The following is a 13006-nucleotide window of genomic DNA, read 5'->3' on the forward strand; positions in this document are numbered from 1 at the left end:
GATTGAATTTAGAATGTGTTTTAAAGAAGCAGATCCAGAAGAAAACAGAGGGAGGTTGTTGCTAAAAATAGTGTGTTTTTTTCCTGAGCAATGAAGAGACTTTAAAAAATAATCATAACTACCTGTGACTGTCCCACTGATGGAGACAGTGGTGAAAGGGAGGGGAGAGCTTTGCCATGCAGCTGGTCTGATACAGGGTCTTCCATGGCCTGATCCATCATTCAGGGTGGTTGAAAGGAGAAATTGCCTTGTGCATCCTCATGCCAGTGCCTTGGCGATCTTCCCCACCTCACCAAGTGGTTATGGGATTATTCCCTATGTGCAGGTGGTATCCCTAGGGATATATAAGTAATTATTTCATGTACCAGGATGTATTTGTTTCCTCTTGCAAGTTGTGTGTGACCAGCCTGTGTGCTTGTGCATGGAGGTGTGTGTGTCCCACACAGGTTTGCTTTGCAGACCAGGGATTATCCTTATGGAATGATGACGATTATCTAGTCTGGCTTCCTGAATAACCATGGGCACAGCCTCGCCTGTGAAACTTGCACTGAGTTTTCCTATCCTGAGTTCACTGTCACCTACTGGAAACTCCACTGTGCCATCTACAAATGGAACAGAGGTATGCTTTAATCAAGGGTCTGAGGGTAAGTATAGGAGTTGCTGCTGAAAAGTGAGTGTTCTGTGGTACCCAGGAGATCAGGCAGGAAGATTTACTGATCCCCCCTGCCCTGTAATCCAGAGCACTGTAATCACTCTAATTATGTCTAAGTGGAATTGGTCAGTTTTTTATATATATGCCCATACTCAGGAGGTCCCATCAGAGCTTAAATATACTATTGCTCCTATTTGTGGCTGCAAAACAGATTTGTAAAGTAACATTGCCTTTTATTAAACATACCCTTATCTTGAAAGCTCAGGGAAATATCAATCAGCAGGTTTTTAAAGACTCCTAAAACTCTTACCACTACCTTAGTGAGACAGAAAAAGCTGTGGCGGGAGCAATGTGCAGTATAAGTTTAAGGAGTTTCATTTTTATCCCACATTTTGCCTGGAAGCACCTGAAAATGCAACGTAATTTTTGTTTAAATGCTGACAAGAAGCCCTTGAAGATGTTATCTGGAAATTAAGTCAGTGGCTGTTTCTGTAATACAATTACAAGTTTATTTGGAACACTGATTTTAACGTGTTGGTTAGTATTGATCACGGAAGTGTGTGTGTGACAATGTACCTGGGATGAAGGACTGTGAGACTCAGCTGGCCTGAATTCATCCTTTGGAAGGATAAAGCTGGCAAGCATGCTGAAGTCTGGCAGCCTCAGTTTCCCCATCTGAGCAATGGCACCTGTGAACTTTCCTGCCTGCTCTATTCCTATGAAAATGATGGATACAAAAGCAGTTTCTAACTGATACATATTTAATAGTAATCCATAAAATCCCTCGTGATGTAAGTGATGCCACTTCTAAAATGCTAACTTTGACACGATCAATTCAGTTTTGTAAATCCCGAATATATACCTGGATTCTGCCTTGTCTCCCTTGTTCCCCAGGGATTCAAAGCTCTGCTGCTGGCACTGAAATGCTCTGAAATATTTTGGTTCCTTTGGAACTTTCCTTTTGACTTTCATAATCTATGTATGATTTGGCTATTGATATATTATTATACTTTTAGAAGAGTTGGTTATTTCCTTTCTGGTTTTACTTTTTCTTACGTTCTTCTAGTCCATGTTAAAAGTGAATTTGTGATGAACTAATTATAATGTTTCTTTCTTTTACATTCTCATTGCAGTTCCTTCCTGTTTGTAGCTCACTGTTTTGCTGCAGCTTTATGCACTGTGGGTGTTTTATATGAAACATTTGCCACGGCATCATTTTGCCAGTAAAAACAGTGGAAAGATGACAAATTTCATTTTGGGCTCTACAATAGTCTGTGTATAATTTTGGTGCATAGTTTTGATTGGTACCAAAATGCAATTTGGATGTATAATTCATGTTGTAGGAACTTTATGGTGTTACATGATCATGTTGATATTTCATTAAGATAATGGATGTGGGATTCCTCCCCTCAGGGATAAGCGTGTGGTGTTGGTACTACAGCATCAATGTATTCGGGGATGTTTTTGCATTGTCTTTATATACTTGTATTGTCTTAGGAGAAGGTACCAATATGTAGTAGCAGGTTTAGAGGTAGTTTATCATGTCATGGAGTGAGTCCAGAGGAGGCCATGGAGCTGCTGGGAGACTGGAGCAGCTCTGCTCTGGAGCCAGGATGAGAGAGCTTGGTTGGGGCAGCTGGAGAAGAGAAGGCTCCTCAAGGGGACACCTTAGAGCAGCTCCAGTGCCTAAAGGGGCTCCAGGAGACCTGGAGAGGGGCTTTGGACAAGGGATGGAGGGACAGGACAAGGGGAAGTGCTTGAACCTGCCAGAGGGGGGATTGAGATGAGCTCTGAGGCAGAAGCTCTTCCCTGTGAGGGTGCTGAGGCGCTGGCACAGGGTGCCCAGAGAAGCTGTGGCTGCCCCATCCCTGGCAGTGTTCAAGGCCAGGTTGGACACAGGGGCTTGGAGCAACCTGCTCTAGTGGAAGGTGTCCCTGCCCGTGGCAGGGGGTTGGAACTGGATGAGCTTTAAGGTCCCTTCCAACCCAAGCCATCCTATGTATCAGTGAGCATGGAGCATTTCAAAGCCCTGGAACATTTGGATCAAGTCTGGAGGGGTGCTTTTCATGCCTTTCCTCAGGTTACTGGTAAATTTTGTTCACAGGGCTGCTGCAGGCTCACTTGGGCTGGGAACCAAGGGAAGATGGTTTATGCCCTATGGGATTGGTGGGGTAGCTGGGAAAGAGGAAGCCCAGAGTTCTCCAGGAGTACTTCATGCTGCACAAGAAGTACCACTGGCCTCAAGTGCTACCCCAGCCCTCAGGCGGTGTAGCTGCTCTCACCTGCAGCTGGAGTTCAGGTTTCTCCTGGCTTCCAAGGAGAAGATTCCCCCATCCTTTTACTGTGGTGTGTTGGAAGTGAGCTAGAAATGAATAGCCACGACTGTATCATGAAGCTTACAACTGTCCTTTATTCAGTCAAGGATTCTGCTGAAACTCTGAGTGAAGTTTGTGGCACTGGGCTATTTGTCATAACTATTTAAAACACATTCAGGAACGCTGAAGCATTGCGTTTTCTTTTCAGTGCTTGTAAATGCAAAGTAATTCCCTTAGTGCTGCCTGTGACAGGTCACTGTTGAACTAGTGAACTGATCTCATGCACAGCTACCATGATTGTGCTAAGAACTGCACACGTGCCAGCACAAAAGGAGAGGTTGGTGATAAATCTACAGAATGTAGCCTGTATCATCCTGTGTTAATAAAATTCCTGTGATGCCTTCAATACTCAGGTATCTGTTCCACTGTGTGCACAAGCAGAAGTGGTTGCTGATACAGATTTCTTCATTTCCCACCCATAAAAAAGGCATGAGTATTGCTTCTGACCCACCTGAGCAATTCTGCTGAGGCTGATGGCTTTCCAGGGCTGTCTGGTGTGTGTTTGTCCCCTCCTTGCAATCAGGGTCATTTGTTCAGCTGGAGATAAAGGACGTCGGGGAAGTGTCACCTTTTAGTTTATTATTGTGTCAGCATTAGCTGCTTGGTAAATACTGTCTAATGTTTATTGACCAGAAAAGTTGTTGAAATCAATGTGTAGGTGCAGCGTGCCTCCTCACAAAGCTGTCCAAGAGACCTTTCCTTCTGATAAGATTAAGTTAGGAAAATCAAAGGTTGGAATCTCATCAGATCCAGCCCTCGGCCATTTCCAATGGCTCTGCCATAGACAGCTGATGCAGGAGGCTTCACTGAGCAGCCATTTTTTGTGCTTTCATCATAGCAAAATGTTTCACAACACATCCAACATAGCTAGAAGACATTTTTGTGATGATAACTTCTGATTTTAGGCTGTAAGATGCTGGTCATATGGAAAGTTTGCAGGGTTTGGGTTGTGCCCACCCATTAGAATTAAAGACAGTTCCCTTTAAAGGACTTTAATTCATTTGGTCCTGTGTAGTGAGACTGTAGTCACTGCTTTCAGTCTTGAAGGATTTCTGGTTTTCATGCTTACACTCAGGTTTTATTCAGCAAAGGCTCAGAGGAACTGGGTTATTTTCCCTCTCCTGCACAGAATAACAGTAGGACCTTGGGTTTGTTCTGCCTTTGCTCATCAGCTGTAGGAACTGTCTTTTCAGGATGTCAAGTTCCCAGGATCCAGCAGCTTTGTGTTTATTCAGTTCCAGCTAATGCAATCTCTTTGCTCCTGGGCTTTAGGCACTGTTAAAATACAAATAATAGATAATGACAATGGAAAACAGTTTTTGCCTTTCTTGACAATCACATGCCTGTTGGTCCAGAGATTAATGAGGGTTTAGCAGCAGTTCTGCTTTAGCTGGTTGCTGGTTGATACTTACTAAACAGAAATATCTTTAATTGCAATACACAGTGTGGTGGTGATCACCACTCTTGGTTTTGGTGGGCCCTGGCAGAGATGCTCGGTGATACAACACAAGCTACTGATTCTCCTGCTTATAATCAGTCCACCTTTTTATACTTTCCTAATTTTGGGGGGTATAACTCCTCTGCATTTCTAACTCCGTAATTGTAACATAGGTGTTACACAGTCATGAATGGGAGTAGATATGAGCCTGAGGAAGGAAACCTTTATAATGTATTGTGCACACAAAGAAATAAATCACCCACTTCTACTGAGTTGCAGATTTTGCTCTGGTTCAGCAAAACACACAAGCATGTGTAGAACAGTGACTACATGCACACTTCCGCTGATCTCAAGGAAGAACAAATGAAATCAACACTTTTAATGCCTTGCTTGATTGTGAGAGAACAAGTAAATTCCTTGGAAAAGAGGAGAACTGCTCTGTGCTGTTGAAACTGGAAATGTTTAGGCTCCTTTGGACTGAGCTTCATGCTTCTGAACTGCGTTCTGCAAGAGATGTGTTGAACAGAGTTTCAGTTGAGGCCTGTAAATGCCCTCAGTCTTGTACCTGAAGCATAAAGCACCCTGGTGATGCACGTGCCAGTTCATCTGTCTCTGTTTTCAACCATTTTTTCCTAGAAGCATGTGCTTTCTGTGTTCAGAAGGAATGTTGTACCCCTTGAGAAATACCCTCTTCTCCTGTTGTGTGGCCCTCCCCTGTGTCCATACCTGTGCTGCATGGTCTGCGCAACGAACACGTGGCATTTCCAGATGCATGTCTGTATGAACAATGGTACGGGTGAACTGGTGGTAACCACATCTCTTCCATCCCTCCCTTTAGGTTGTGTGGAGGAAACTTGGAGATGCTGCAGGGTCGTGCCCTGGAATTAGACAACATTTGTCAGGAAATCAGTATAAAGGACCTATGTAAAAGGCCCTGAGCAAGTCCTCTCACTGAAGAGAAAGAGTTTGAACTACCATGAGAGCGAAAGAACTGGCTGTGTTCACAGCGACTTCCGGCTGACGACAGGGTGTCTGTATGCACTGCAAGAGACTCGGTTAGAAACTGGTTGGGATTCTCCCAGAGGTCTCCCAGAGGAGCCGTGTTGTTGCCCGTGTCCCCTGAGTGCTGCTGTCTGGGTATACCGGCTACTGCAACGCTGCCGCCGCATCATCTGCCAACATACCACATGTAGGAGCACTGAGGTATTCCCACCCTGACTCAAAGATAATCGGGATTCTGCAGGAAATACATGATATAAGTTTTCTTTTGCTTAGTTACAGTGAATCTTTAGTCAAACCTGAATGAATTTGCCACTGGATTTAATGGAAGTTTTTCACCAGACTGGAGGGACGTTGATAAACTGTGCCTTTGGTCTCCGCAGTTATGAGAAAGTCTCCTCTTAGTAACTCACCCTGCAGTCTGTAAAGTACCAGTTAACGGTGCTTAGGCAACTTCCAGGTGATTTTTTGTTCCTTTGCTTTGGTAGATTACCTGCCTTTGGAGGTGCTAAAAGACCATCAAGTCTCCTAACCAGCCAGTAGTGTAGCATAACTACAGTCCTTGTAGTGAAACACAATTTCTTTCTAAATGAAAGTAACGATAGCTTTCTTTTCAATTCACTTTGATGCACATCTTCTGAAGACGTGTAGGATGTTCGCAGCCCTTTAATGAACAGAATACTTAGGGATTGCTATTACAGGTCTCAAATCAGAGTGTTTTTCTGGAGAGTATTTTCCAATTGTCAGGATGCTAATTTCTACTGTTTAACTGAGAGACACACTGGTTTATTTAACAAGAGTCTATAAGGATCTAAAAGATTGCACTGCATCATATATAAAACAAAAGCTTTTTCTTGCCAACTGTAGCGTCCTTTCAAAGAAAAAGGTTTTATTATACTCAGAGCATGTCTTTCATTACTATGAGGCAGAAAGCTCTTGTTCTGATTGCCTGAGATTTGACCAGACGGCGCCCTAGATGTGCTTAGTTTATTTTTATCTATGTGTATGATACTAGTTGTGTGTAATGAATTGCAACGAATAGGTATTTTGTGTATATCTAAAAGCAATGATAGTTTCATGTATGAATGTGCAACAGGCTTGTGACTGAATGCTGTTGCTTAACTTTTTACTATAGCTGAGCATCAAAAAGACTAATAAAAGTTAAACATAAAAAATAGGAATGCAACAATTCCTGGGTTTCTGGTTTGTTCTTGGTTACTAAGATTTGAGCCAAAGGCAGAACCTCTGTTTTCTCTGAGCTTGCAACATGCTGTATTTGTGAGCTATCTGCAGTGGAATGTAGCTGGGTTTCTGTACAATCTTTTGTTATCTAGAACTATGATGTAAATCTGCTAATTGTCTTCAGAAAAACAGTGTGTTAATTTGCAGCAGTAATGCTACTGGTTTCTGTTGTTAGTTTTACTTGGTACCATTCGATGGAAGGCCTCTGATCCAGCATTGCTTTCTCGGGCAAAACTCCTCTTCACTCCTTCTCCTTGAGTTGGAAAAGTAGAATCTGGCCTTCCGCTTTGAAACATTGCACTCTTGCATCAGTTCTTATATATATATATATATATATAAAACCCAGCCCAAACAGCTGTCTGTTATCTTTACATGTTGTTTTCTCCCATACATATTGTTTGCATAGTTAAACTACAATTGTTGTATTCCTATATCTATCTATATGTATGTATGAAACGATGTAAAACCCGTACTTGTGCCTGCAGGATGGATGTGCAGGGGCTAACCCGAGGGACATGGTCTTTTGACACAACACTTGTGTAAATTTTGATACTGTATTAAAACTATTTTTTTACAGTTCTGCATACGATTGGGTATCAAGTATCTGTGTTCAGTTAGCAATGGTAATAAATTATACCATCTCACACTGTTTGCTCTCCTTTAATGACTGAAGCCACGAGGTGCTTGGCCTTACATGAGGTTTGCTTGGAAGGAGCCATTTGAAATGTTTCCTGCTTGGTTGAGAAACGAGCTGCATGTTGGGGGGGGTTTGTTCACTTTCTCTCCAGGTGTCTTTAAAAACATCCCAGATCTGTGGACTTGCTTCTGTCTTTTATGCTAAAGGAGGTAGGTGCTGTATGCATGATGTATGGAGCGTGGGGAGCCAGGGACATGGGTCAGTGGTGGCCTTGGCAGTCCTGGGGTAACGGTTGGACTTGATAATCTTAAAGGTCTTTTCCAACCTCATTGATTCTATATTCTGTGCAGCAGCTCCAGGTAACCACCAGCTGCGTGCCCCAGGGAAGGTGTTAAGTCCACAGCTCTGCTGCAAGGGCAGCCCCAGGGCGCATGTGCTGGGTTTTCCTGGTTTTCTTGCACAGAGAGGCTTTGGGGCAAGGATGAGGCGACACGGAGCTCCCGCAGCCGTTTCACTCAGGTAAGAGACACGGGCACGTTGGGGGGCACGGGGGAGGCTGGTTGTGTCCTGCTGTGTGTCGGTGGCCTCCTGTGCCCAACACATCTCTGGATGCCCCTGGACCAGCTCCCTCATCCCCCCTCCATGGGCTGCAGAGGTGAGGGGAAGGTGCTGTGAAAGGGCTGCTCATCGCTGCTTGTGCTGGCGAGCAGAAAACTACATTTTCTGTGAAAAAAACAAACTTATTACATTCAATATCATGAAACTAATATATTGTTCTTTGTTGCCCAGAGGAGCTGTGGCTGCCCTATCCCTGGCAGTGTTCAAGGCCAGGTTGGACACAGGGGCTTGGAGCAACCTGCTCTAGTGGAAGGTGTCCCTGCCCGGGGCAGGGGATTGGAACTGGATGAGCTTTAAAGTCCCTTCCAACACAAACCATCCTGTTACTCAATGATTAAATCCTGTGGGGGACCTGAAAATGTGGCTTACTAAGAGGAGAAGGTGGATGATGTGGGGACAAAGAGGGGCAGTGCTCTTGAGGGTCCTGTAGCCTACTGATATGTCTTTGTGCTAATGAATAGAAAGTGCTGTAGTAGTTATGGACCTTCACCTCATCTGTCGTGCTCTCTTCCCACATGGTTAGGTGTTCTTCAGTAAAACATAATCTTGCCAAGCCTCATGAACTTCTTGTTCAGTTGTTTTTAGCATAATTCTGCTTCAGTTGAAAATCTGCACATGTTGTTAGAGGGCCGTTCCCAGCTTCTGAACTGAGCAGCAATGAGCTCTAAAGTTCACGACGTGAGTGAGTTTTAAATAGCTCTTGCACAGCAGATGTAGTGGTGGCCTTCGCATTCTGGAGTGGAGAAAAGCTGCTTTGCTGAAGGATTAGGAGGTAAAGAACAGCAGTTTGTTTTCCAACAAGTGAATGGTTCCACTGGAGCCCGTTCCCTAAAGGTTGCAGTTGATGGACATGTTTATGAACGTGGCACAAAGCCCTTTGGAACGCTCTGAGCACAGCCACCCCAAACAGCCCCTGCGGCACCCGGCCCCGTGCTCCTTTGTGCTGCCTGAACCTCTCAAACACCAAATGCCCCTCAGGCTTTCTGTGCCACGGCTGGGTCCCTCCCCAGTGAATCCCACTCCTGCCAGGGCACAGCTTCCTTTAATTCTTTATATGGTTTGGAAATAAGTCTCTGGGGTGAATGCCTTATGCTGATCTCACCAGTTTCATACAGAAGAAGGTGGCTCAGCCTCTTTCAGGGGAGGGAAGAATCTTGATGAGACTGTCCTTGATTTTGAATTGCTGCAGAATAGGCTTGCAAATGCAGCTGCCAGGTATATAACGCCAAGACCTCCTTATATCTCCACACTTGTGTTTTCCAGGCTTGGGTGAACCATGTACACAGGACCCCAGCCATGCACGTCCCCCAGCCAGCAACTAGCTCAGCGACTCTGGTCATCCAAACCTGAAGGTAAGAACAGCTGACCCGATAGCAGCTCTGCCTGGGATGAATAGACAGAGTTTCTGCATTATTTAATCAACCAGCAAACAGGCATTTGCTGGGCTGCCTCATGGTTATGGTACATTCTAGCACATGCAGTAATGCGCAGAGGTGAATTGGGTGTGCGTTTGCCATGGGACAATGGCATGGGATAATGGGACAGTGTTTGCCAGAGCTGGCAAATCACATCTGATATCTGCATTACTGGGAGTGAGGGGAAAGGAGAAACTGCAAAAGGAAGAAAGGACAAGTAACCTTCCTCCTAGCAATGACTTTTTCCTCTCTTTTTCTTCTTTCTCATTTTTCTTTGTTTTAAAAAGAACCTCTCTCTCCTCCTCCTTGCTAACTCCAAACTCTTCATGGTTTTGATTTATCCCAGAAGTAGCATGGTGTGGCTGAGATTTTCAATATGTGGAAAAGAAACTTCAGTTGTTATGAAAAGACAAATACTTTCAGCTTTTCGAAAAGATCAGAGAGGAGGGGAAGGCTTACTAAGACTACATGGGATGCTCCTGAGCACTCCTGCTGACTTTGGTGGAAGGTCAGGCAATCCAAAATGGGTAGTGTGAATGAAAATAAAGTTTTAAATAGTCTTATAAATACATAGCAAGTAATTTTAAATAGTTTTATAAATAAGTAAGTAAATTAAAAAATAATATTATCGTGTTTCAAAAGCTCAAGAGATAACATGGACCAGAGACATAAACCTGACCTGAATCTTTCTAAACTGAGAAAACTCAGACACTTCCATGACAGTAATTAGAAAACTGAGAAATATTCATGGGGAATGATGAAAATTAAATAAACTATAGCTGAAAATACAATGAAACTACATTGTATTAAATAAAACAATATCTTTTGATATTGATAGGATGTCTTTGCTGGCCATGCTGGAGCCAGGCTCTGCGTGGCTCTAGCTCAGGCATTAGTGGTTCTTCTCATGCTACTGGCTGGGGGGGGGGGACCCCAGGGACTTCATTGCTGCTTCCATCTGAAACAGCTTCCTGAACACCTGGTTCACAAAGAAGTGCCAAAATAATAATAATAAATTATTTGATGTGCTTGTTAGAAAACGATAATTACTTTCCACTTGCATAAGAATCTGTTAGAATTCTCTCTTCAATGCAGTGGCCATGGCCCTGAAGTTTGAAGTTTCTTGGGTGGGTTTTTCCCAACTACTGTGAATGGGTTGAAGTAAATTTTAAAATAATTTATTTATAAGTCTTCAAATGAAAAAGTAAAGGAAAAAATAACACTGGGAACCCATCCCCAGGCTCTGGAAATGAAGAGAACAAAGGGAAGGGGGATGGGGTCCTCTCTTGCCAGGATCCAGGCTGCAGGTGCATCTTCTTGCAGTGTTTAGGTGACTAATGGTACAGCTCATTTTCTATGCAACCCGCCTGTGTGTGTTTGGAATCAGAGAGGCCTGAGAGAAAGGCTGTGTGACAAGGAAGGTGGTTTAATGCTTTCACGTGTGATTTTATGTTTCTGGGTTGTTTTTTAGTGTTGCTCTTGATAAAATGCCAGGGGACAGGGTTGGCCATGAGCAGTAGCGTTCCCTGGGCCTGAACACCTCAGCTGTGGAGCAGGAGGGGGTTGATGTCATGGTTTTTTCAGGAAGCTTTGGAAGTCCCTGGTGACACAAGGACATCTTGGCTGAGGCAAGTGTGCTGAGCCCTGTTAAGCTGTAGCATCACTGATGGCTTAAGCACAAAGGTCAGAGAGCGAAAGGAAAACACTCTGTGGGGGTTTGAGGTGGCCTTTCAACACAGGATCCAGTTTGTTGTCAGAGCCATGGGAATTGGCCTGAACATCAGTCTGTGGCACGGGGCCGTCAAGCTGCTCTGTTTTCACAGGCATTAGAGTTCATCAGAGAGGAAATACACAACCTAAAAATACATTCTCTTCCTCCTGCCGCTGCAGGAAAGCACTCACAGACTGCTGCAAGTGCCCATTTAGAAAGGCCCCGAGCACCCCAGAGCCCACCCTGCACAACCCTGAAAATCCCAGGAAAAGCACACCATGAAACATGGCAACGTTTCCATGGGAACTGTTCCTCCTGCTACTAAAACCTATAGCACAAATGATAACGGGGCCCAATTTCTGCACCAAACTACAAACAGCCGATGCTACAAAGGGAAGCAGTAAAGAGCAGAAGTGTAAATCAACAGAACTGCTAAATGAGGTGCGTGTCTCTCCACAAAAAACCCACAAGCACATAAACAAAGCCCTTGGGAGGTGGGGGGAAGATCATCTTGATTATGGCACATCCAGCCAACATAAACCCCATGGACTGTGTGAAATCAGGTTTGTTCTTCTGATACGCAGCAGGAAACCCTGTAGCAGATCAAATACGTTCAGGGAGGCTGTCTTGCTAATTGCTGCTCCTAGCTGAGCCAAAGCAAACTATTTAGACAAAGGAGAGAATTCACTTTTATTTAGTATTAATTATGAAATAGCACGTCTGGATGGGCTTTGCAATAACACTGCATTTCCTGGGGAAACAAAAATGAAGTTCTAATCCTGTGAAATAATTGCAGAATTAACCCCATGCTCCAGGCTGGAACCCCAACATGTGCTTACAATTAAGTGCAAGATGAGCGAGGTCCTGAATAAGGCCTTTCCTTCAATCAGAGCAGATTATGAAACTCATTTTAAAGCCTTCTTTACAAGCATTTTTGTGTGTTCTCACTTACACTGATGTTAAAGCAGTGCATTCTTTCTGTTGTGACTTTCACGCTTCCTGTTGGTATTTATTTTTTAAGCCTTTTGTTATGGCCATTTTGCAGCATCCCTTTGGCTTCTCGCTAAAGATTTTGCATCAAGTATTTTGGGGCTTGAATGTGTCACTTGGGCACTTTGTGCTCACTTTGTGCTGCCAATAGCCTACCAAACACTAACTGCAGGGTTTATTTTCCTCCTGTGCTTTCCTCCTGCTGTATGCAAGTGGTGTCTCAGAGCAGCTTAGCTGAATATTAGCATTTATAGCCATGGACAAATAAAACCAAAGTGGCAAGAAGCTGTGATACTGAATGCCAGAAGCAAGGGTAACCGCCTTCCACACTTGAGCAGCTGGAATGGGGTCACTGATGTTCAGGCTGCGTGGTCGTGGGGCACAAGAGAAAAGGGGAGCAATGACGAACTTGTAAGTATGTGCAGCCAGGCTTGTAGGAAGATGGGAGTAGGAACTGGCTGAGGTTGAAGGCTGCTTCTTACCATTGTGTAACGGCTCCTAATGATTGCTCTCTTTGGTTTAGCTTTCTTTTACATCAAGCTTTGAATATGCCTAACTGCAAAAACTGCTTCTTGAAGGCTGCCTGCTCTGGGTGGTCCCATCTAGGAGGACATCTAGAAGGGAACAAGAGATCACAAATAGCATGAGGAGCTCTAAATCACAGTTTCTGCCTCGCTGAACCACGATTCCCCCTGCCCTTGCTTAGCTGCCTCCCTGCACCACTGTCCATCAGGTCCTGCAGAGATGCTAGTTTGTTGGTGCACACAATGTCACCCTGCTGCATCAGGGCACTGTGCCTCGCTGGCAGCTTTAAATGGCCACGGGTCTCTAGGGCTGGAAGGACAGAGCATATGTTAGATGCCTTTTCATGCTGAAAACACTTGGGAGAAAAAAAAAAGCACATCGCGTATCATAGCTATTGAGCCTTT

At 44.2% G+C, this 13006-nt stretch overlaps 1 protein-coding gene across 1 annotated transcript in view; it reads left to right on the top strand.

Annotated features, from left to right (window-relative positions):
• The window catches only part of CCDC85A (coiled-coil domain containing 85A), a gene marked incomplete at its 5' end in the record, with an annotated part of 76395 nt that extends 71002 nt beyond the window's left edge, over positions 1-5393 (top strand). Inside the window, one exon of the mRNA XM_010019185.1 lies at positions 5304-5393. Within this exon, the coding sequence (XP_010017487.1) occupies positions 5304-5393 (90 nt within the window). The remainder of the gene's footprint in view (positions 1-5303) is intronic.
• Positions 5394-13006: the final 7613 nt, after the last annotated feature.

This window comes from Nestor notabilis, unplaced genomic scaffold (genome assembly GCF_000696875.1).
Source record: "Nestor notabilis isolate BGI_N333 unplaced genomic scaffold, ASM69687v1 scaffold14587, whole genome shotgun sequence".
Taxonomy (NCBI): domain Eukaryota; kingdom Metazoa; phylum Chordata; class Aves; order Psittaciformes; family Psittacidae; genus Nestor; species Nestor notabilis.